General features: G+C 36.2%; 1 protein-coding gene across 2 annotated transcripts in view; it reads right to left on the bottom strand.

Annotated features, from left to right (window-relative positions):
• The window catches only part of cdh23 (cadherin-related 23), a 495141-nt gene that overhangs the window by 44409 nt on the left and 428992 nt on the right, over positions 1-21740 (bottom strand). For both annotated transcript variants that reach the window (XM_087277778.1, NM_214809.1), the window contains 9 exon segments: positions 20046-20267; positions 15253-15372; positions 12624-12804; positions 12371-12504; positions 9783-9992; positions 7181-7288; positions 6963-7065; positions 3792-3917; positions 408-611 (listed from right to left, as the gene is read on the bottom strand). In XM_087277778.1, coding sequence (XP_087133904.1) covers positions 408-611; positions 3792-3917; positions 6963-7065; positions 7181-7288; positions 9783-9992; positions 12371-12504; positions 12624-12804; positions 15253-15372; positions 20046-20267 — 1408 coding nt within the window.

Genomic DNA, 21740 nt, shown 5'->3' with positions numbered 1-21740 from the left:
TTAGACTTCACTTAAAACTGAAAATGTGCTCACTATTTACCCACCATCATCTTGTTCCAAACCTTTATGAATTTCTTTTTCTGTTGAACACAAAACAGTATATTTTAAATAAAGCTCAAAATCTGTATCCATTAACTTCCATAGAAGGAAAAACGAATACAATGGTTACCGATTTCCAGTTTCTTCAAAATATCTTCTCTTGAGTTTAACAAAAGAAAGAAACCCAAACATGTTTGCAACAAGGGAAGGATGAGTAAATGATGACAGAACTTTATTTTTTATGGCTGAACTATCCCCTTAAACTAATTTAGTACATCCACTTTATTACGCTTGAATGGGGACCAAGCAACCAGACTAAATCGGTTTCTGTACATCTGTTCATCCACCTGCTGACACTACTCTCTCACCTGTGGGGCTGTTCTCAGGCAGGCGTACAGTGAAACTGGATGGGTTGAAGACGGGTGGGTTGTCGTTTACATCGAGGATGGTGATTGTGAGTGGAACGCTGCTGTTTAAACCTCCCACATCCACCGAGACCAGAAACAGCTCCACCCGCGGGACAGAGAAAGCCTCCCGGTCCAGGACAGCACCCCCACGCACCGATACCACGCCTACAGACAGATAGAAAGAGAAGCGTCCTGACCGGGAGTGGGAGTTTATTATAGAAAACCTGTGTAGGTGTTGTTATGCAGAACTGACATTGCAGAAGCAGAAGTGTCTGCATACGTAAGGGAAAAATGAGGAAGAGCTTGAAGACATGGCAGGCAAAAACACTCTCTTTTCTTACAACTATCAGTTTTGGGATTTTGGGCTTTCTGGTTTTTCATAAATAGTTTCTTCACTTTTAAAAAAACCCTTTATCAATTTGTGTCTGTAGATATCAGTTAAAATACATCAGGGGTCACCAAACTTGTTCCTGGAGGGCCGGTGTCCCATAGATCTTAGCTCCAACCCTAATCAAACACACCTGAACGAACAAATCAAGGTCTTACTAGGTATACTTAAAACATCCAGGCAGGTGTGCTGAAGCAGGTTGGAGCTAAACCCTGCAGGGACACCGGCCCACCAGGACCGAGATTGGTGACTCCTAAAATACATACTTCTTTTAACATACAAAACATATTTAGTTTTTTTTCCTTAATTTTTTTCTTCCGCTCTGAGCTATAAATCATCACTTACATATACCGAACTTCACAGTTTTATTAATATCCCCTTGGTAAAAACAAAAAATATAAGATTTACTTGGTGTCAACAAGAAAAGACATGACTTCATCCACCGTTCAGATTTTTGTGCTAGAAATGTACATAAATGAACACCGACATTTGCATATTAAAATCACATTTTAGAATATTTTTAAAACAAAATTCATAATTTAATAAGTGAACTGGGGAAATAGAGTGATACATGTAAAAAATTATTTTTACATTTTTTTATCTAAACTTTAAGTAAGGAAAAATGGAGTTTAAAATGCAGAGATTATTATAAGTAAACTAATTGTAAACAAGGTGAATTAGATATTTATGACAAAGAGCATTTGAGTATGTGCATAATTTAGTGACAACCAGGCCCGGATTGGCTAATCGGGAGGACCGGGAGAATTCCCGGTGGGCCGGTCCGTTTTTTGGCCGCGAGGCGCGGTGTCCCTAGCTCCAGAATCTGTTGCTCTCAGCAGTCACACTTTTTAAATTAATTTATTTATTTGACCACAGTCTTCTTATTCATTATTTTACTGTAGCTCTGCTCTGTATATACATAACCAGCCTGCAGGTTATTGATGATATAACTAAGATGAGCCACCATTTGATATACAACTGCTGTGGTCCAGTGGTTAGCATGTTAGATTATGATGCCACCGACTGGGGTTTGATCCTCATCGGAGTATGTTTTTTTTTTTTTTTTTTTAATATTTATTGTTAAGACATATAATACTGTTAGGGTTGTTGAACATTTGAAGTTCTAAAGCAGCTATTTTCTTAAAAGACGTGATAGTGTAATTAGAAACTGAATTGGAAATGACCTTATTTTAATATAGTCAGTCGTGAACTGAGGTGGGCCGGTCTGAGGCTTGAAACTCCAGGGCTGAAAAGGAGTCCCACTCCGGCCCTGGTGACAACCTAGTGTCCAATATATAAGCCTAATATTTGTCCTCTGAAAGCTGATATCCAAGATAATAGGCTATCAGAACTCTTCTGAATTAGCCTGAAACATATACAGTTGAAGTAAGAATTATTTTCCCACCTGAATTTTAGCCCACCTGTTTATTTTTTCCCCAATTTCTTTTTAACGGAGAGAAGATTTTTTTTTTTTAACACATTTCTAAACATAATAATTTTAATAACTCATTTCTAATAACTGATTTATTTTATCTTTGCCATGATGACAGTCAATAATATTTTACTAGAAAAGTAAAGATTAACTAGGTTAATTAGGTTAACTAGGCAGATTAGGGTAATTAAGCAAGTTATTGTAAAATGATGGTTTGTACTGTAGACCATCGAAAAATATAGCTTAAAGGGGCTAATAATTTTGTCGTTAAAATGGTGTTTAAAAAATTTAAAACTGCTTTTATTCCAGCCAAAATAAAACAATTAAGTCTTTTTTCAGAAGAAAAAATATTATCAGACATACTGTGAAAATTTCCTTGCTCTGTTAAACATCATTTGTGGAATATTAAAAAAAAAAAAAGAAAGAAAAAGAAAATTTAAAGGGGGGCTATTAATTCTGACTTCGACTGGATATTATTTTGTTTTAGGTGCCTTTCAAAAGGTTGAAAGTTAAAATTCAAGGTAATAGGCTATCAAAACTCTTCTGAATTAGTCTGTAAAATAAATATTATTTAATTTTATGTGCCTTTCCAGAGGCGTTGTGATGATTTAGTCAACAATAATAGCACTTATAGATGGTATGCCGTTTCCATTTTCCTCCTTTTTTCTTTACCTTCATCTTTCTATTGATTTACTTAATTATTTATTTTTAAGGATTATTATAATAACTTTGCTCTTAAAAAATTGTTGTATTTATTTATTTGGTAAACGATTAGTGAGCCTCTTTGCCTTTATACTTGCCTTTTTTTAGCACATTTGGAGTGTAACCCATGGGACATTCTTTGTAAAACCTGCTTCTGATTTTATCTCTGAAAGAACATTGTACATTCATCCAGATAACTTTAATGTCCTCTAACATGTAAAAAAAACCCTCTTCTGAATTATAATTATTAATTCAAAATTAATTTTTGAAAGTAGCAAGGATGCACTCTTCATTCCCTTTCATATACGATAAACATATCCCAACTATTCCTGCATTTACTGCCCTTTTTAGCAAGAAACTGGTACTGTGCTACTTGGTTATCACTAGGCTCTGTACAGACTATTTCTTTACAGATTTTTAGCTGTCTAGATTTTTCTGTCTTTTAGTAGATATAATATATGTGAGACTTGCTTTGTTTATTAAACAAATAAGTGGATCTAATAAACACTAAAGAAAAGTTAAAAAGTTTTTTTTTTATTTTATTTCATATATTAGGTTTTTTGGTACAATGCTCCAAAAATCATAAAAAAAAAAAAAAAAAAAGAAATAGCAAAAAATGTCCACAGATTCTGGCCCTAGTTATCACCAAAGCTCTCTCTGTTTTGCTTTAGATCAATAAACCTCTATGCTGACTCAGAAAACTGTCCAAAATCTAAAATTGAGAGTTTTTTATTATTATTATTATTTTTTAAAGATGACTTTGTTTTTAAAAAGCAGGAAAACAAATGGACATAAGCCACAGCCTCTGTGCTGAACTTCTGACCTGTGCGGGAGTCAATGGAAAAGATGTCCACTCTGGTTCCCAGCAGACCGTAGCTCACCACTGCATTCACACCAATGTCTTTGTCTTCTGCTAACACGGGGCCGTTCAGAATAAGGACTGTAGTGCCTGATGGAGAGAGAGATGTTTCAGAAAACTTTATTTAACTAATACAATAAACCACAACAACATTCCAAACTGACTTGTCCCAAAAAACCTTGTTGCAACACAATATTAAAGACCAATACGTCTTCTATAACAGTACAAATAATTTAATTAGTCACATTTATGAAAAAAAAAAAAAAGTACAACATCACACATAATTTTAAAGAATTCATCTTATCTTGTTATATAAACAGCAAGTTTTCTTAAAACAAAAAATATTTTTTTCTTTGGTGCCACTATATTTGTGGCCAAGAATAAATGTCTGATGAGAGAACATCTCTCTAATATTCATGAAAGGCACATTATGAAATCAAAACAAACTAAAATTAAAAGAAAAAGAAAGAGAAAGAAAGATAGAGAGTTTTATTTATTTTATTTTAATTTGTATTTTAATTGAATTATTATTATTATTTGTAATAATGATTTTTTTCCCCCTCTACTAATATTGCTAGTACTATCACTTACTATGTTTTAACTATATTTACAGAGCTCAGCCTAAATGAATACACCCCATTTCTTAGTGAACATAGGTAACATATTTTGGTGCATTTAAACAAAACTTTATTAAACAGATATATTTATTAAATTATAATTTTAGTCACAGAACATCTTTAGAAATGGTAAGATAATACAATTAAGTTCAAGCAAAATATTGCAAAAAAAACATTAAAAACTAAAAACATTTCATCAGCAATTTATTTATTTTTTTCTCTTGACTTTTGCTCTTTAAAAAATAATAATATTTTTCCCCAACAAATTTGAGCTACTAATTTTTGGACGGCAGCACGGTGGCACAGTGAGCAGCACTGGCACCACACAGCAAGACGGTTGCTGGTTTGAGTCTCGGCTGGCTCAGTTGGCATTTCTGTGTGGAGTTTGCATGTTCTCCCCATGTTGATGTGGGTTTCCTCCGCATGCTCCGGTTTCCCCCACAGTCCAAAGACATATAGGCAAATTGGTTAATCTAAATTGTCTGTAGTGTATGCGTGTGAATGACAGTGTATGGTTTCCCAGTGATTAATTGCAGCTGGAAGGGCATCAGCTGCATAAAACATATGCTGGATAAGTTGGCGGTTCATTCCGCTGTGGCGCCCCAGATTAATTAAGGGACTAAGCCGAAAAGAAAATGAATGAATGAATTTTTGCACTGTTATTGTAAACTATTTTGTTAGATAAGCTCCTGATTTGGCTTCAGTATCTAATGTATAAGCATAAATATAATATCGTATAGCTTCCTATAGAAAATATTAATTAATAATAATAATTTTAATGAGAGATTTGTGAGGGGTGCACTTATACAGTTGAAGTCAGAATTATTAGCCCCCTTCGATTTTTTTTCTTCTTTTTTAAATATTTTCCAAATTAGGTTTAACAGAGCAAGGACATTTTCACAGTATATCTGATAATATTTATTTCTTCTGAAGAAAGTCTTATTTAGAATAAAAGCAGTTTTTAATTTTTTAAACACCATTTTAGGGACAAAATTATTAGCCCCTTTAAGCTACTGTATATTTTTTCCTCGATACTCTACAGAGAAACCACTGTTATACAATAACTTGCCTAATTCCCCTAACCTGCCTAGTTAACCTAATTAACCTAGTTAAGCCTTTAAATGTCACTTTAAGCTGTATAGAAGTGTCTTGAAATATATCTAGTAAAATATTATTTACAGACACCATGGTAAAGATAAATTAAATCGGTTATTAGAAATGAGTTATTAAAATTATTATGTTTAGAAATGTGTTGAAAAAATCTGCTCTCGGTTAAACAGAAATTGGGGAAAAAATAAACTAGCGGTCTAATAATTTAGGGGGGCTAATAATTCTGACTTCAACTGTATATGCTGAACACTGTATGTTCTTTTCAATGTAAACTAAACTTTATAAATGCTTTGGCAATACATTTGTAACTTTTGTCCTGCCAGTAAAGGAATTATTGAATTGAATTAAGAGAGCTACAGTAAAATAATTTTTGTACTTTATTTCATACCATTTAAAAAACACAACAAATGTACATTTTACTTCAGCCATTTTTAAATATTAGTTCTCCATCTTGAACAGAGCACAGCATATCTTAGAAATCCACACATTTTCAAATTCTTCAATGTTCTTGACATTCTTATCAAATACAAAATCTAAATAAATTTGATTTGAAAACCCTGCACCACATCTCAACAAACGTCATCCTTTCTTTTCTTGTTATATAAATGGCAGATTGGAATTTTTTACAACAAAATTAATAATTAGCTCTTTTTTCTATTTTTTGCAAACCTGAAACCAAAAATAAAACCAACGTTAGAAAAAAAATAACAACCTTAGAATCTGCAAACATAAGACTAAACATCAAAACCAAACCTTATGCCTTTCACACTGTTCAAAACTATGAAAAGAGAGAGAGAGAGAGATGGCCACTATTCATGTGGTATTTATTTTGCCATCATTATATATTACATTAGCCACAACTTCATCTGCCAAAGTTAGACATAATTCATATTTTATGACTAGAATAATAAATCACGCAGTGCTGCTTTTTTGAGGCCAGACGGAGTTCATTCTTCTGATGGAGTGTGCATTTTTTGTGAGTATGGATTACATTAGCAACTGAACTTCAAAAAAACTTTGACCTAGAAAATGCTGAACTGAATAATGATGACTATTGTCTTCTCTAGAACTGCCAACCAGCTGAATCAGATTTCTGAATTATTAGAACTGTTAAGATGAACAATGAACTAAACTTATTAATAATGAAATCTTTAGATCTGTTTTTTTATTATTAAAATTTTTCTGGCAAGAAATAGCAAAATAAAAAATAAAAAATTAGAAAAGGAGAAGAATGTCTGGCTCCAACATTAGGAATCGAGAATCGGAGTCGACTCCAAAAAACCCAAATCCGAACACCCCTAATCTAGAGTATCTTTATTGTATAAAAAACTCCTATTGAAAAAAACACACACAACTCTATCAAGCATCTTTCATTAATAAGAGTCAGGATGTGGTGAACATTCAGTACCTGTTGGTGAGTTTTCACTGATCTCGCCCCTATAGCTGGACTGGCTAAAAATGGGCCTGTTGTCATTCACATCCAGCAAAGTTACAGTCAACAACTCTGAGTCCTGTGCAGAGAGAGAGAGAGAGAGAGACAGAGAGACAGAGAGACAGAGAGAGAGAATGCTTCACCTGAGCATCCCATTCAGTGAATCTCAAATACAAATATTGTTTAGTGCTTACTCTGCGTGCGATGCGAGGGTTGTCTGGGTTGTCTTTGACAGTGATGGTGAGGCTGTATTCAGCAACTCTCTCTCTGTCCAGCGGCCTGTTCACCTGAACCACACCTGACTGGAGGAAAAGACCTACATCAGCGTACTGTCAAATGACTGCTTATTTAAAAAAATTACAGTTAAAGTCACAGTTATTAGCGCTCCTGAATTATTAGCCCCACTGTATGTTTTTTTCCCCCAATTTATGTTTAACAAAAAGAAGATTTTATGCAACACATTTCTAAACATAATAGTTTGAATTAGTTATTTTTAATAATTAATGATTCTAATGATTTCCTTGCCAAGATGACAGTACATAATATATATAACAGTAGTTTGTTCAGTAGACAACTGTAAAATATATTTCTTATGAAGGCTAATAATTGACCTTAAAATGACATAAAAAAGTCAAACTGTTTTTATTCTAGCCGAAATAAAACAAATAAGACTTTGTCCGAAAGAAAAAATATTATTGCAAATACTGTGACAAATTCCTTGCTCTGTTAAACATCATTTGGGAAATATTTAAAAACAAAACAAAACAAAAAAAAAAAAATCTAAGGGCTAATAGTTTTGACTTCAACTGTATAAAAGAGCTTCAGGGGTAAATAAAGTATCGGTGTTCTTTTGATACGGGATAATTAAAATAAACAAACAAATCATCAGTCTAACGCACTCGAAAAAGTAGTGAAAAAAAAGTTTAAAAAAGCCTTAATTCACATGGCTAAATTAAAAACAGCACACAATTACACTTACATGTTTATTCAGTTAATGTCAGAATTAATCAACGTTCTGTGAATGTTTTTATTCTTTTTTAAATATTTCCCAAGTGATGTTTAACAGAGCAAGAACATTTTCACAGTGTTTTATATCATTTTTTTCTTTACTGGAGGAATTTTTGTGTGGCTGTAATACATTTTTATTTTACAGTCAATAATAATATACCCCTTCAGAATATTTTTTTCAGAATGGCTACGGAACAAACCAAAAAAAAAAAAAAAAAAAAGAACTGGAAAAACAAAGTGTAGGAAAAAAATATACTCATCAGTAAATAGCACTTTTTAGTTTTTAGTTTTAAAAATAATTAAAATTTCACAGGATGACTAATAATTCTGACTTCGACTATACATGTGCATTTAGAGTTCATGTAAACAACCAATATGCCACATAACATGTTAAAATGTCTAAACAGTACAGAAAATTATATAACTCAATCCGTTAAGGAAGAAGAAAAATATTATAATACATTGTGATTTCCAATAGTCAAACAGGCCATGCAAAAGGGGAAAAAAGATAAAAATTTCAACAATAGGGAAATAATAAAATATCCCAAGAAAAATATTTATATTGTATTATAATTGTTATAACGGTTTTATAGTTACATAAATACACTACCTGACAAAAGTTTTGCCGACTATCCAAGTATTGGGAGTAACAAATAATAACTTGACTTCTAGTTGATCATTTGGTATCAGAAGTGGCTTATATGAAAGGCAAAGGCCTCTAGATTATGCTTATTTTACCAAAATAAAATATGATCATGCTTGAATTTTTAATTATTTAATTAGGACAGTAAGGTCTGACTTTGCTTAGACAAAAGTCTTGTCACTTAACAGAAATAATGTACAGTCTAGAACAGGGATCACCAAACTTGTTCCGTGTCCTGCAGATTTTAGCTCCAACCCGAATCAAACACATCTGAACTAGCTAATCAAGGTCTTACTAAGTATCCTTGAAATACCCAGGCAGTTGTGTTAAGGCAAGTTGAAGCTGAACAATGCAGCGACACTGGCCCTCCAGAACCAAGATTGGTGACCCCTCATCTAGAATATAAAGTCATGGTGCAGCGGAAAAAATAATTAATGTTGTGTTTGACTCCCATGAGCTTGGAGGACTGCATCCATACATATCTGCAATGACTCAAATCACATATTAATAAAGTCATCTGGGATGGCAAAGAAGGCTTCTTGCAGGACTCCCGGAGTTCATCAAGATTCTTTGGATTCATCTTTAATGCCTTCTCTTTCATCTTACCCCAGACTTGCTCAATAATGTTTAAACTGGTGACTAGGCTGGCCAATCCCGGAACACCTTGACCTTCTTTGCTTTCAGGGACTTTGATGTGGATGCTGAAGTATGAGAAGGACCGCTATCCTGCTGAAGAATTTGCCCTCTCCTTTAATTTGTAATGGGCAACACAAAGGTCTTAATACCTCAGGCTGTTGATGTTGCCATCCACTCTGCAGATCTCTCGCATCCCCATCATGAATTTAACCCCAAACCATGATTTTTCCTTCACCTAACTTGACTGATTTCTGTGAGAATCTTGAGTCCATGCACTTTCCAATAGTTCTTCTGCAGTATCTGTTATGATTGGGATGAAGTTCTACACATGATTCATCAGAAAAAATTGACCTTCTGCCACTTTTCCAAATGATCAACTAGAAGTCAAGTTATTACTTGCTGCTCTTCCAACTGGGATCAACAACAAAACGTTTGTCAGGTAGTCACTTTTTTCTTTGCCCTAAACTGTTGATTCGTTTGACTATTTCTTTTGATCCTATTTGTCTTACCGTCTCATTAATGTAAAATGCTCCGTCACTGTTCCCGGCAGTGATGCTGTATGTGAGGAGAGCATTGCGGCCACTGTCTGAGTCTTGTGCTCGTACTTGTATGATGAAGGTTTGGACCGCAGCGCCTTCACTCACACTAGTGTTAGCCGGGAGGTTAAGCAGGATGGGGTCATTATCATTAATGTCCAACACTAGAATCCCCACTACCACCTAACAGAGAAAAAAAAAACATTAGATGAATTATGGGAAATGGGATTCATTCCAATTTAAATTGCACATATAACTTGACTGAAAGGGCATCCGCTGTTTAAAAAACATGCCAGAATAGTTGCCCATTCATTCTACTGTGACGACCTCTGATTTTTATTTATTATTTATTTATTGCCACATCAGCAGCTTATGTCTATTTCGTGGCAAAACGGAAATACATAAAATATTACATGATAAAAACAAACTCGTATTACTCTAAAAAAGTTACTTAGACTAAATGATTTTTCAGTTCTATTTTTGATAAATAATTTAAAACTCTTCCTGGTGGTACCCTTTTAAAAATTTCCATCAATGTTTTTGTAAAAGTTTTGTCTAATGGACTTTAAACTTCAACATTCCAATAAAATATGTTTTATGCTAAGAGCAGTTTGCCAGTAATTACATTTAGGTGATTCTTCGTTTTTCAATAAAAATAAATGTGTCAACCTAGAACAGGGGTGGGCAAACCTGGTCCTGGAGGGCCGGTGTCCTGCACAGTTTTGCTCCAACTCTAATCAAACACACCTGCTTATAGATTTCTAGTGATCTTGAAGACACGGGCTGTTTCTCAATATGCGTTCTTCAGCGTTCTTGTGTCCTCGTGTTCTCGTGCAACGTCATCCTCAGCTGTCTAAGTTCAGTTCCAATACTCAAGACCGCAAGTACGGAGGACGTGTGAAACTTCCTGGATGTGTTCTTGATATCAAGGTAGCACTGATGCAGACTTGAGCACCGAACTTGCTCTGGAAGTCCCAGAAGTCATTGCGACTGGAGATGGGAAGCGCAGCATTTTATTTAGATTTATTATTAAAGTTCAGAGATATCACTTATTTATCTCAGAAGTTTCCCTAAATGAAACGGTGAAAGTAAACATTAACATGAACTTCTTAATAAAGGAATAAACACATTAAGGGTATTTGTTTGCTGAAATTCGTATTAAAATTTGTTTTATTTATATTGTGCAGGGTATATTTATAATGCTTTTATGCAAAGTATATATTTTGAAGAGGGGGGAAACAATAAATTGTTGTATGAGTGCTGTGATGTTTAAATAATTTCCATTTAAAACGCGTTAAGGTCACGTGACCATCAGGAAGAACGCAGCATCTCATTTCTCAAAGGACGCGTTCTCTGCCCTCGTGGTGTCCTGAGTTCGTTCTTCCGAGGACACCTGGCAAGACCGGTCTCCACAAGAACGCAAGTCCATTCTCTGCGTTCTTGGAATTGAGAAACAGACACTGATTAGTTTGTTCAGGTGGGTTTGACTAGTGATGGAACAAAACTCTGCAGCCAGGGACACCGGCGCTCGAGGATCAAGTTTGCCCATCGCTGACCTAGAATGTTTAATTCGACATCTGGTATAGACCGTCTAATCATGCCTGGTCTCAAAATTACAATTTGCTAAATGTTTTTCATTTATTTTCGGGTTGATTTCACGTAATTTATTATTGATGCAGTTGTCCCATTCCCTTTGCCATGTTTTGTTTATGTACAAATTGATTGTGGGTTTCAAGACCTCAGGAGGAATTACATTCGGTCACATTCAAGGAGATAGCCTGTTTTGCTTCTTCATCTGCTAGTTCATTTCCATGTAATCCCATATGGTCTGGAATCCAACAGAAGATAATGTTGAACTTCTGATTTTCTAGGGTTATCATTTACTTTAAAATCATGGACATTATGGGGTGATCACACTTAGAAGCTTCAAGTGCTTGAAGACAGGATTTGGAGTCTGTGCAGATTAAAAAAGTTACGATGTTGTGTCCTTTCCATTTGTTCTAAAGCCTTGTTTATTGCATAAGCTTCTGCTGTTTAAATTGAACTTTCTCCTGGAATCTGAGTACTAAAGACATCTTCTTTAAACACTACTAATGCTGTTACTCCTTTGTCTGTTTTCGATCCATCTGTATATGGGTTCATGATGAGGGAGACTGTCAGTTATTTGTTTGAATTCTTGTTTGTATTTATTTGGGTGAGTCAAGGACTACTTCTGTTTGGTTAAGTTCCATAAGATTCTTATTTTTGTGTTGCCGGCAACCTCTGATAAATAAGGGACTAAACTGAAGGAAAATGAATGAATGAAGATCAACATTTGCATCTGTAACATCTGAAACTACTGTTTGAAAAAAGCATCAAACTAATTTAATTACCAATGGATCTGTAACTAATTTAGCTTAAACAAAACTGCAATTTGTGTTTGTGCCATCAAGAAGTAATTCAGCATGTTCCAACACTGACATACTGCCTTTTTACATACTCAGTATGTATGCACTTACCCATCAGTTCATCATTTTGTGTGTAGTAAATTATGAAGTGCGATGAGGGTGTGCTTTGCATACCGTAGCATTGAGCGCAGGCGTTCCCAAATCTTTGGCGGTAATAGTGATGTTGTAATAGGCAATTGTTTCTCTGTCAAGCTCAATGTCTTTCCTCACTCTCAACTCTCCCTCAACTGAGGAGATTACAAACTCATCTGGCAAAGAGATAGACAAAAGGAGATAGACAGATAATTTTTGTATTGTGTGGAAAAGAAAACAGCAACAATATACGTTTTTTCAAAATACATCTGAGCTGTGCATCACAGATACACACTTTTCAGGTCCCCTGCGGTGATGCTGTACTCCACTTTTCCATTGGATCCCGAATCAGCATCTGTGGCTTTGACGGTCCAGACACGAGGGCCCGGCTGACCCTCTGTGATCTCAAACGGTCCCTCAAATGGCCTCGGGAAGATGGGTGGGTTATCGTTGACATCTATCACATTCACCAGGACCTGAAAGACAGGACAGTGTGTGGATATGTTATCGACAAGAATTTCTTTGAAAATGTACACAGACATCATCTGTATACTATATACAGTAGGGGAAATTAGTATTGAACATGTAACCATTTTACTCAGAAAACATATTTCTAAAGGTGCCTTTGGCTTGAAATTTTCACCAGATGCTGGTAACAACCAAAGAAATCCATATATGACATGAAAACAAATCTAATTAGTTTACAAGTGAAGTTATGTGTAATAAAATGAACTGAAACAGGTAAAAAAAGTGAACACATGAAGAAAGGCAAGTGTAGAAAGGCAGTGAAGGCCCATCAGAAGCTGAAATCTCTCAGTAGTTCTTCAGCAATCCTCTGTCCTTATTAGCTATGTTTCCATCCAAATATGCGAATTAACTGTATGCACAAAACTGGATTATTGCATAAAAGACGTGTGAATAAAGCTGCGATGAGTTAAAGCAAACAAAATCGTCCAACCCAGGCTCATTCTGGAAATGTAGCCCTGCGGACGTTTCTGGAGACCGCAAAATACACCCGGGAGGTACGTATTTGAGCAGTTTTTGTTTTCGCGAATCCGAATCACGCGCTGTTCTCGCGTAAAAAGCCGCCGGAGGCCGCTGTCGAGCGGCCGTCATTTTTACTGACAGACTGGCTGAATGACTGAACGACTGACTGGGCGGCCAGCCAATCAGCTGAACCCAGTCACCCTCCTCCTCCTTCTTCTTCCCTAAACCCAAGCGATGATTCATGAAAGCCGCGCAGAAAAAGAAAGCCCTCGTCCGATTTTGACCGCGTTTTCCGATTTTACCGCATTCTTGCCTCGTTACGAACTTGTTCGGTTTATTTTTTGGATTCTGTTTTTTGTCTTACCTGATTTCTGGAACTGCTCTTTCCCTGACTCAAACCCGGTTGTTGAGCGCTGCCGGCTCCTCCTCCTCCTCCGCGCCTTCGCCGACGTAACCCGAAGAGCTAACCGGACAAACTGGTTGAAGAGGAGCGGCGTCACACCGCCCCGTAGCGTTCGCTTGAAAAAACTAAATGCGGCCATACGTACCTCTGGCCATGTAAATTGCGGTATCCAGAAATGTCCGCGGGGCTACATTTTCAGAATGAGCTTGGGTTGCAACCGTGACTTCCTGATTAACTTGCGCTAAATATCAACAGTAAAAATGGAATTTGCTGTGGTAAGAGAAGCTGCGTGAATTTTTTCTTTATTTAATAGATGGCTTGCATGTCAGAAGACAATTATGACATGCAATGAGCATGCGGTGGCGTTTGAAAGTGTGAGACGCGGAGCACAGACGCTCTCGATTCTGAAGGTCATTAATAATATAATAACACTAATACTGAAACGGTTATGGTGTTTTAGAATGACCAAAACAACATTTCAGATGTTTAACAATGTGCTCAGCCTGCTGGTTCATCCATTCATACACATTTTTATCATCACATGATCTCTTATAACAAAATCAAATGACTTATTTTAATGCGCATACTGGAATTTGTTCGGTAAAAGTGTTTTACTGTAGATCATGTGCATCTTTTCTTACGACAAAAAAAGTTGATCCTACTCAGTTATGCGCATATGTTTTTTGTACGCATTTTCAAAATTTATGTGGATCTTGGCATTTCCATCAGCCGTTTTTTTATGCACACATCCAAAATGCGCACAAGCAGGATGATGAAGATTAAACCAGTATGGACATTTCAGCAAGAGAATGACCCCAAAACACAGTCAAGGAAACTCTTTGATGCTTTCAGAGAAAGCAAATCAAGCTGAAGAATGGCCCAGCCAATCACCTGATCTGAATCCAATAGAAAATAACAATTAAAGCTCAGATTTAAAAGACGAGACCCACAGCACCCAAGATGTTTACACTCTGTTGAAGTCTGTGAAAACTCACACATGAGCAATACAAGTTACTTCATTTTGCATATGAGAGGCGTCTTTAAGCAGCCATCACCAAATAAAGCCTTTTATATAAAGTATTAAATACATTTCAGTAGTTCAGCATTTTCTCCTTATATCATTTCATTGTTATTACACATAACAAATATTTCAAATTGCTTAGTTTTGTTTTATTTTAATGTTTGTATTGTTTGGGTTATAACCTAAACCTGGTTTAATTCCATGTCAACAGCTCCTTTAGAAATATTATTCCCAGGAGAAAAAACATGACTTGTTCAATACTTATTTTCCCTGCTGTAACTGCAGGTAACCCATGTTTATATATAATAACCTTTACTGTTAAAAGCTATTTGTTACTAGTTAATTAGTTCAAGTTATTATTATTTTTATTTGATTGTAATGTAATAATATGAACTTTTTGTATAGCTGCTTTGAAATGATAATCATTGTGAAAAGCACTATACAATTTAACATGAGTTGAATTAAAAAGCAGCTATGAGGATTATAAACGTGTGTAGTAGATAGTGAACTTACTGTGGTGCTGGAGGTCAGTCTGAGCAGGGGTATCGGACACTGATCTGTGGCTGTGACCGTCAGCACATAGTGACCATTGCTGATCTCGTAATCCAGCGCACTAACCACCACGATCTGACCCTGTGAACACACAAACACACACAATCAACAAACACAGATGAAGGAGTGGATTTTCGGATAAATGTTCACTCCAGGATGGAGTAACAAATATGTTTTTTTTTATGACTTTGGTTGAATTTGTGTTTAAGGGTCTATTTTATGATGACCTTAGTGTATTTTAAAGTGTGAAAGAATTTACTATTTTAATTATTCTGTTACACTGTCGCCTCACAGCAAGAAGGTCGCTGGTTCGAGTCCCTGCTGGGCCAGTTGGCATTTCTATGTGGAGTTTGCATGTTTTCCCCATGTTGTCTCTGAGTCCTCCGGTTTCCCCCACAGTCCAAAAACATGCACTATATAGTGAATTGCGGCTGGAAGGACATCCGCTGCGTAAAAGATATGCTGGAATAGTTGGCGGTTCATTCTGCTGTGGTGACCCCTGATAAAATAAGGGACTAAGCCGAAGGAAAATGAATGAATGGATGATTCGGTTATTAGAGAAGCTATCTCTGTAAAAGTCTGTTTATTTTACTGTCCTGATAAAATGCCTACAAGGGAGCTAGACATCTTTGAGGCAGATAAGTATTCTTTGTGTATGTGGAGACATCATTGGAGACATGAAGACGAGCTTAATTTCACTTCTGATCATCCTGACCACAGACATATCCTCCTGTTATGTCTGAACATTGTATGCTTGATGCCTAGGTAATCATTGGAGATGTTGTTCAGAATTATACACACATACACACGTGGAAATTTCTATCTCAAGTCTGTTTTAACCAATCAGGTTAAAACACCTATATACAGTGTATATACACACACACACACACACACATATATATATATATATATATATATATATATATATATATATATATATATGACACAATTAGTGACGCAAGTTCGAGTATAATTGCTGTTGATTTGAGACTGTAGCAGAGCGGTCTACGAACTCCTGTGTGAGTGTTGTAGCTGGATCTGCTGATTAAACTGTTCTTTGTAAACTTTCTTTGACTGAATCTCAACAGCACGATGGCTTGGAAGTTAGCACTGTCGCCTCACAGCAAGAAAGTTGCTAGTTTGTGTCTCGGCTGGGTCAGTTGGCACTTCTGTGTGGAGTTTGCATGTTCTCCCCGTGTTGCCGTGGGTTTCCTCCAGGTGCTCCATTTTCCCCCACAGTCCAAAGATATGCGCTGAGGTGAATTGGATGAACTAAATTGGCCATGATGTATGAGTTTGTGTGTGTTTAAATAACAGCGTATGAGTGTTTCCCAGTACTGGGTTGGGGCTAGAAGGGCATCCGCTGGAACATTTGCTGGAGTAGTTGACAGTTCATTCTGCTGTGGCGACCTCTGATAAATAAGAGATTAAGCTGAAGGAAAATGAATCCCTGACTCTGGCTCTTCTTCATCTGAAACACCACTCATTTTTGGGTTAAAACTGACGGTTCCCCAACACAAAAGTAGAGTAGGTGGATCATTCTGAGGAAATGATGAATTTTAAAATTGTTTTGTTTTGTTTTTTCAATGCTTTTACTTATCAAGAATGAGTTAAATTGCTAAAAGTAGACATTAATTACAATTTTAAATGTTAATAATACTTTTATTATATTACTCTTTTCCTGTATTTTGGATCAAACAAATGCAGTCTTGATAATAATAAAGTGACTCCTTTTAAAAACATTACATAATTACTTACTGACCTCAGTGTTTTGGACAGTAGTGTATGGAATAATGTTATTCACGCAATTAAAGGGATAGTTCACAAAAAATTAAAGGTTTACATTTACTGATACTTCACTTGTTCCAAACCTTTGACTTTCTTTCCTCTGTTGAACACTAAAGATATCATGAAGAAACCTGAAAACCTGTAACCACTGACTTCCATAGCATTTGTTTTTTTCTACTATGAAAGTAGATGGATTAGTGCTTAATTTGTGAATTGCGAGGTCCTGAACAAAAGTGAGCGGGGCGGGGGTGTGGCGGACGACAGTGAAGAGGGTTGGGGAGTCGCAGAAGAAAACGAAAGTGAACAGCGGTCAGGGAAGAAGGGCGGTTGAGGAGGGGGGTCGGTAAAATGAGGTGCCGGATCAGATCTCAGAGGTGCCGGATCAGGATCTGGCATGTGCCAGCACAAATAAAGCCCTGGTTACCGGTTTTCAGCTGCATTCAAAACATTTTGTGTTCAACAAAGGCAAAACAAAAACTGATTTGGAGTTTGAAACCACTTGAGATTAAGTAAACAGTGAGTAAAATTTCCTTTTTGGGTGAAAGATCGCTTTAACTTAAATGTTCCCCTTTAAAAAATGTTTCCCCTTCGCAGCTCATTTAGCTGACAGTACAATTCTATCAGTACTGGACTACGGTGATATACTTTGTATGCATGCACCTCTGAATGTTTTAAACAAATTTAGATATTGTTTATGATAGTGCCTTAAGATTTGTCACTGGTTCAAGTGCACGCACACAGCACTGTAATTTACATAACTTGACAGAATGGACCTCATCACATATTTTAGTTTTCATTTTAAAGCTTTAGCTGGTAAATTACCACAGTATAAATCAAATTTGTTGGAGTACTGTTCAAATACTTATAATACCAGATCAGCAGATATACTCTTACTTAAGATGCCATTTTTCGACACAGAGTTAGGTTGATCTGCATTGTCTAAGTACATTTACATTTAGTCATTTAGCAGATGCTTTTATCCAAAGCGACTTACAAATGAGGACAAGGAAGCAATTTTCACAACTAAGAGCAACAATGAATAAGTGCTATAGGCAAGTTTCAGGTCTGTAAAGTCTAAGAAGGGAAGTATTAGTAGTATTAGTATTTTTTTTTTTTTTTTTGGTACAGTTAGTGTGATATTCAGAGAGGCAATTGCAGATTAGGAAGTGTAGTGGAGAGTAAATAGTTGAGTTTTTAGTCGTTTCTTGAAAGTAGCGAGTGACTCTGCTGTTCTGATGCAGTTAGGGAGTTCATTCCACCAACTGGGCAGATTGAGCGTGAGCGTTCGCGAAAGTGATTTCTTCCCTCTTTGGGATGGAACCACGAGGCGACGCTCATTCACAGAACGCAAGTTTCTGGAGGGCACATAGATCTGCAGAAGTGAGAGCAGATAAGAAGGAGCTAGGCCAGAAGTCACTTTGTAGGCAAACATCAGAGCTTTGAATTTGATGCGAGCAGCAACTGGCAGCCAGTGCAAACGGACTAGCAGTGGAGTGACATGTGCTCGTTTAGGTTCATTGAAGACCACTCGTGCTGCTGCGTTCTGGAGCAGCTGAAGAGGCTTGATAGAGTTAGCTGGAAGCCCAGCTAGTAGAGAGTTGCAGTAATCCAGTTTGGAGAGAACAAGAGCTTGAACAAGGAGTTGAGCTGCATGTTCAGATAAGAAGGGTCGGATCTGTCTGATGTTATAGAGTGCGAATCTGCACGATCGAGCAGTTCTAGAAATGTGGTCAGAGAAGTTTAGTTGGTCATCAATCGTTACTCCAAGGCTTTTCACCATTTTGGATGCAGTAATGGTTGCCCCATCCATCTGGATTGAAAAGTTATGGTGTAGAGTTGAGTGGGCAGAAACTACAAGCATTTCCGTTTTTGCGAGGTTCAGCTGGAGATGATGATCTTTCATCCAGTGTGAAATATCCAACAGGCAGGCTGAGATGCGAGCTGGAACCGAGGGATCATCAGGATGAAAAGAGAGGTATAGCTGGGTATCATCAGCATAGCAGTGGTAGGAGAATCCATGTCTCTGGATGACTGGTCCTAGAGATGATGTGTAGATGGAGAAGAGAAGTGGCCCAAGAACAGAGCCTTGAGGTACCCCAGTGGAATGAGCTTCGAGATATACTACATATGAAATTCATACCATCTACTCCTATATTTAAAAATATTTTAAAGACTGTCAATTTAGAACAGCGCATGTTTTAACAATTGATTATGGTTTATACTATTTTTGTGCGAGATGTATTTTTTATTATTTTTTTTGTAACTTTGTCCTATGCTGCCTGTTTTGACCAGGACTCTCTGGTAAAAGAGATATTGTATCTCAATAGGACATTTATGGTTAAACAATTAAATAAATTAATTATTTAAAAAAAGCTCTTAAAATCCTAAGTTAATATATATATATATATATATATATATATATATATATATATATATATATATATATATATATATATACATACATATATATATATATATATACATACATATATATATATATATATATATATATATATATATATATATATATATATATATATATATATATATATATATATACACACACACATTTAAGTAGTATTTTTTATTTATTTATATATAATATACATATTTTTTGGTCAATATCAGTGTTTATTTTAGTATTTATTAGTATTGTTTATGTTTATAATGGAATTTTCAAACTCACATTTCAACTGGGATATAAAAGGTGAGGTTTCACTGGGCTATTATGCAAATTTGTTATCTGTGAAATGTGCAAATTTTGTATGTCTGAATGAAAGTAATTATGTAAATTAATCATCTGTGTAATGTTTAACTTTTTGAATAGAGAAAAAACCTGTTTGGGCAAAAAAATATATATATAAATCAAGTGCTTTAAAACTTCTGAATATTTGGATGATTTATGTACACAAACACAACAATGCCTCTAACAACCCCATCTCTGGTTTGTGGTGTGTCATCCTCACCGTTACGCTATTGATCTGAAAGGTCTGTGCCAGGTTGCCCTTAGAGATGGCATAACGGATGGTTCCATTGAGTCCTTCGTCCGGGTCGATGGCAGTGACCGTGGCGATGATGGCTCCTACAGTGTTTGGTCCCTCTCTGAGCTCCGTCACGTACTCTTCCTCTGGAAACTCTGGTGCGTTGTCGTTTTCATCAATTATACGCACCCAAACGGTGGTGGATGTCTATGGAAGTAGATCACAAGCAGCAAGACATTAAAAAAATACTTTTAATAAGTAGGAAAATCTAACGGGACAAATGTATAAAGTGTCCTCCACTAATTTTCTACCCTTAGGAATGTTGGTGAGGGGGCTTGACAAACCACTTGTAGGAAATACACACTTTCCTCTTCATATGCACCAGACACTTTCTTATAAACACTCCATATTTTTGGAAAACATTGTGCAACTTGTCATGGCATATGTACAACTACCTGACAAAAGTCTTGTCGTTGATCACAGTTGTAAGAGCAACAAACAATAACTTGACTTCTAGTTGATCATTTGAAAAAGTGGCAAAAGGTAGATTTTTCCCTTGAATCATCCATCGAACTGCATCCCAATCATCACAAATACTGCAGAAGACCTATTGGAACCCCCATGGACCCAATATTCTCAGACATCAGTCATGTTTGGTGAAGGAAAAATCATGGTTTGGGGTTACATTCAGTATGGGGGTGTGCGAGAGATCTGCGGAGTGGAGGGCAACATCAGCAGCCTGAGGTATTAAAACATTTGTGTTGCCCATTACATTAAAAACTACAGAAAAAGGGTCAATTCTTCAGCAGGATTGAGCTCCTTCTCATACTTTAGGCTCCACATCAAAGTTACTGCAAGCAAAAAAGGTCAAGGTGCTCCGGGATTGTCCAGCCCAGTCACCAGACAAGAACATTATTGAGTATGTCTTGGGTAAGATGGAGGCATTGACGATAAATCCAAAGCATCTAGATGAACTCTGGGAGTCCTGCGAGAACACTTTCTTTGCCATTCCAGATGACCTAATTGATTTTATTGTTACACAACTGACTCAGCCGAGGCTCGAACCAGCAACCTTGTTGATGTGAGGTGAAAGTGCTACCCACTGCACCACCGTGCAGCCCACTTTTCTAATATAAAATGTAAATAATATGTAAAATAGTTGTTTCCACACTTTTAGGAGAAGGTTTGAGTGGTCAGTTGGGTCTTGAGGTCAGATAGTCTAAAAAATATGATCTGGCATCACTTACATCACCGCAAATTGTTTGTAAAGTTTTCATGAACAAAGCATCGACTCTCATCAAACAAAACTTCTCTTCATCTTCAGTTTATATGTAAATATTGTTAGTATTATAATGTTAACGTTTTAAGCAAATGTCAAATGATTAAAACAATGTTACTGGACAGCACTGTATGTGTCTCCTCTCAAAATAATCCTAAAAATATAATACAAAAAATAATAATAATAATTTAAACACAATTCCGCAAGTTTCAAAATCTGCAACTGTGACAGTGCAGTTTTCTAGAGAGCAGGACAATGCTTATGTTTGTCTTTGAATGACAGTATTTGCATGTTTCTTCTGAAATGTGGACCTTTAAATTGTGGTATCATAGTAGACTGGAATAGCAAGTTTACATTTGCATAACCTGCTTGCATGTGTGAAGGCAGGAGGCGCCTTTCCA

This window comes from Danio rerio, chromosome 13, assembly GCF_052040795.2.
Source record: "Danio rerio strain M-AB ecotype USA chromosome 13, GRCz13ab, whole genome shotgun sequence".
In the NCBI taxonomy this organism is placed as follows: Eukaryota; Metazoa; Chordata; class Actinopteri; order Cypriniformes; family Danionidae; genus Danio; species Danio rerio.
Note: the sequence above shows the minus strand (reverse complement) of the source record. Positions and strands in the feature narration are given on the sequence as shown.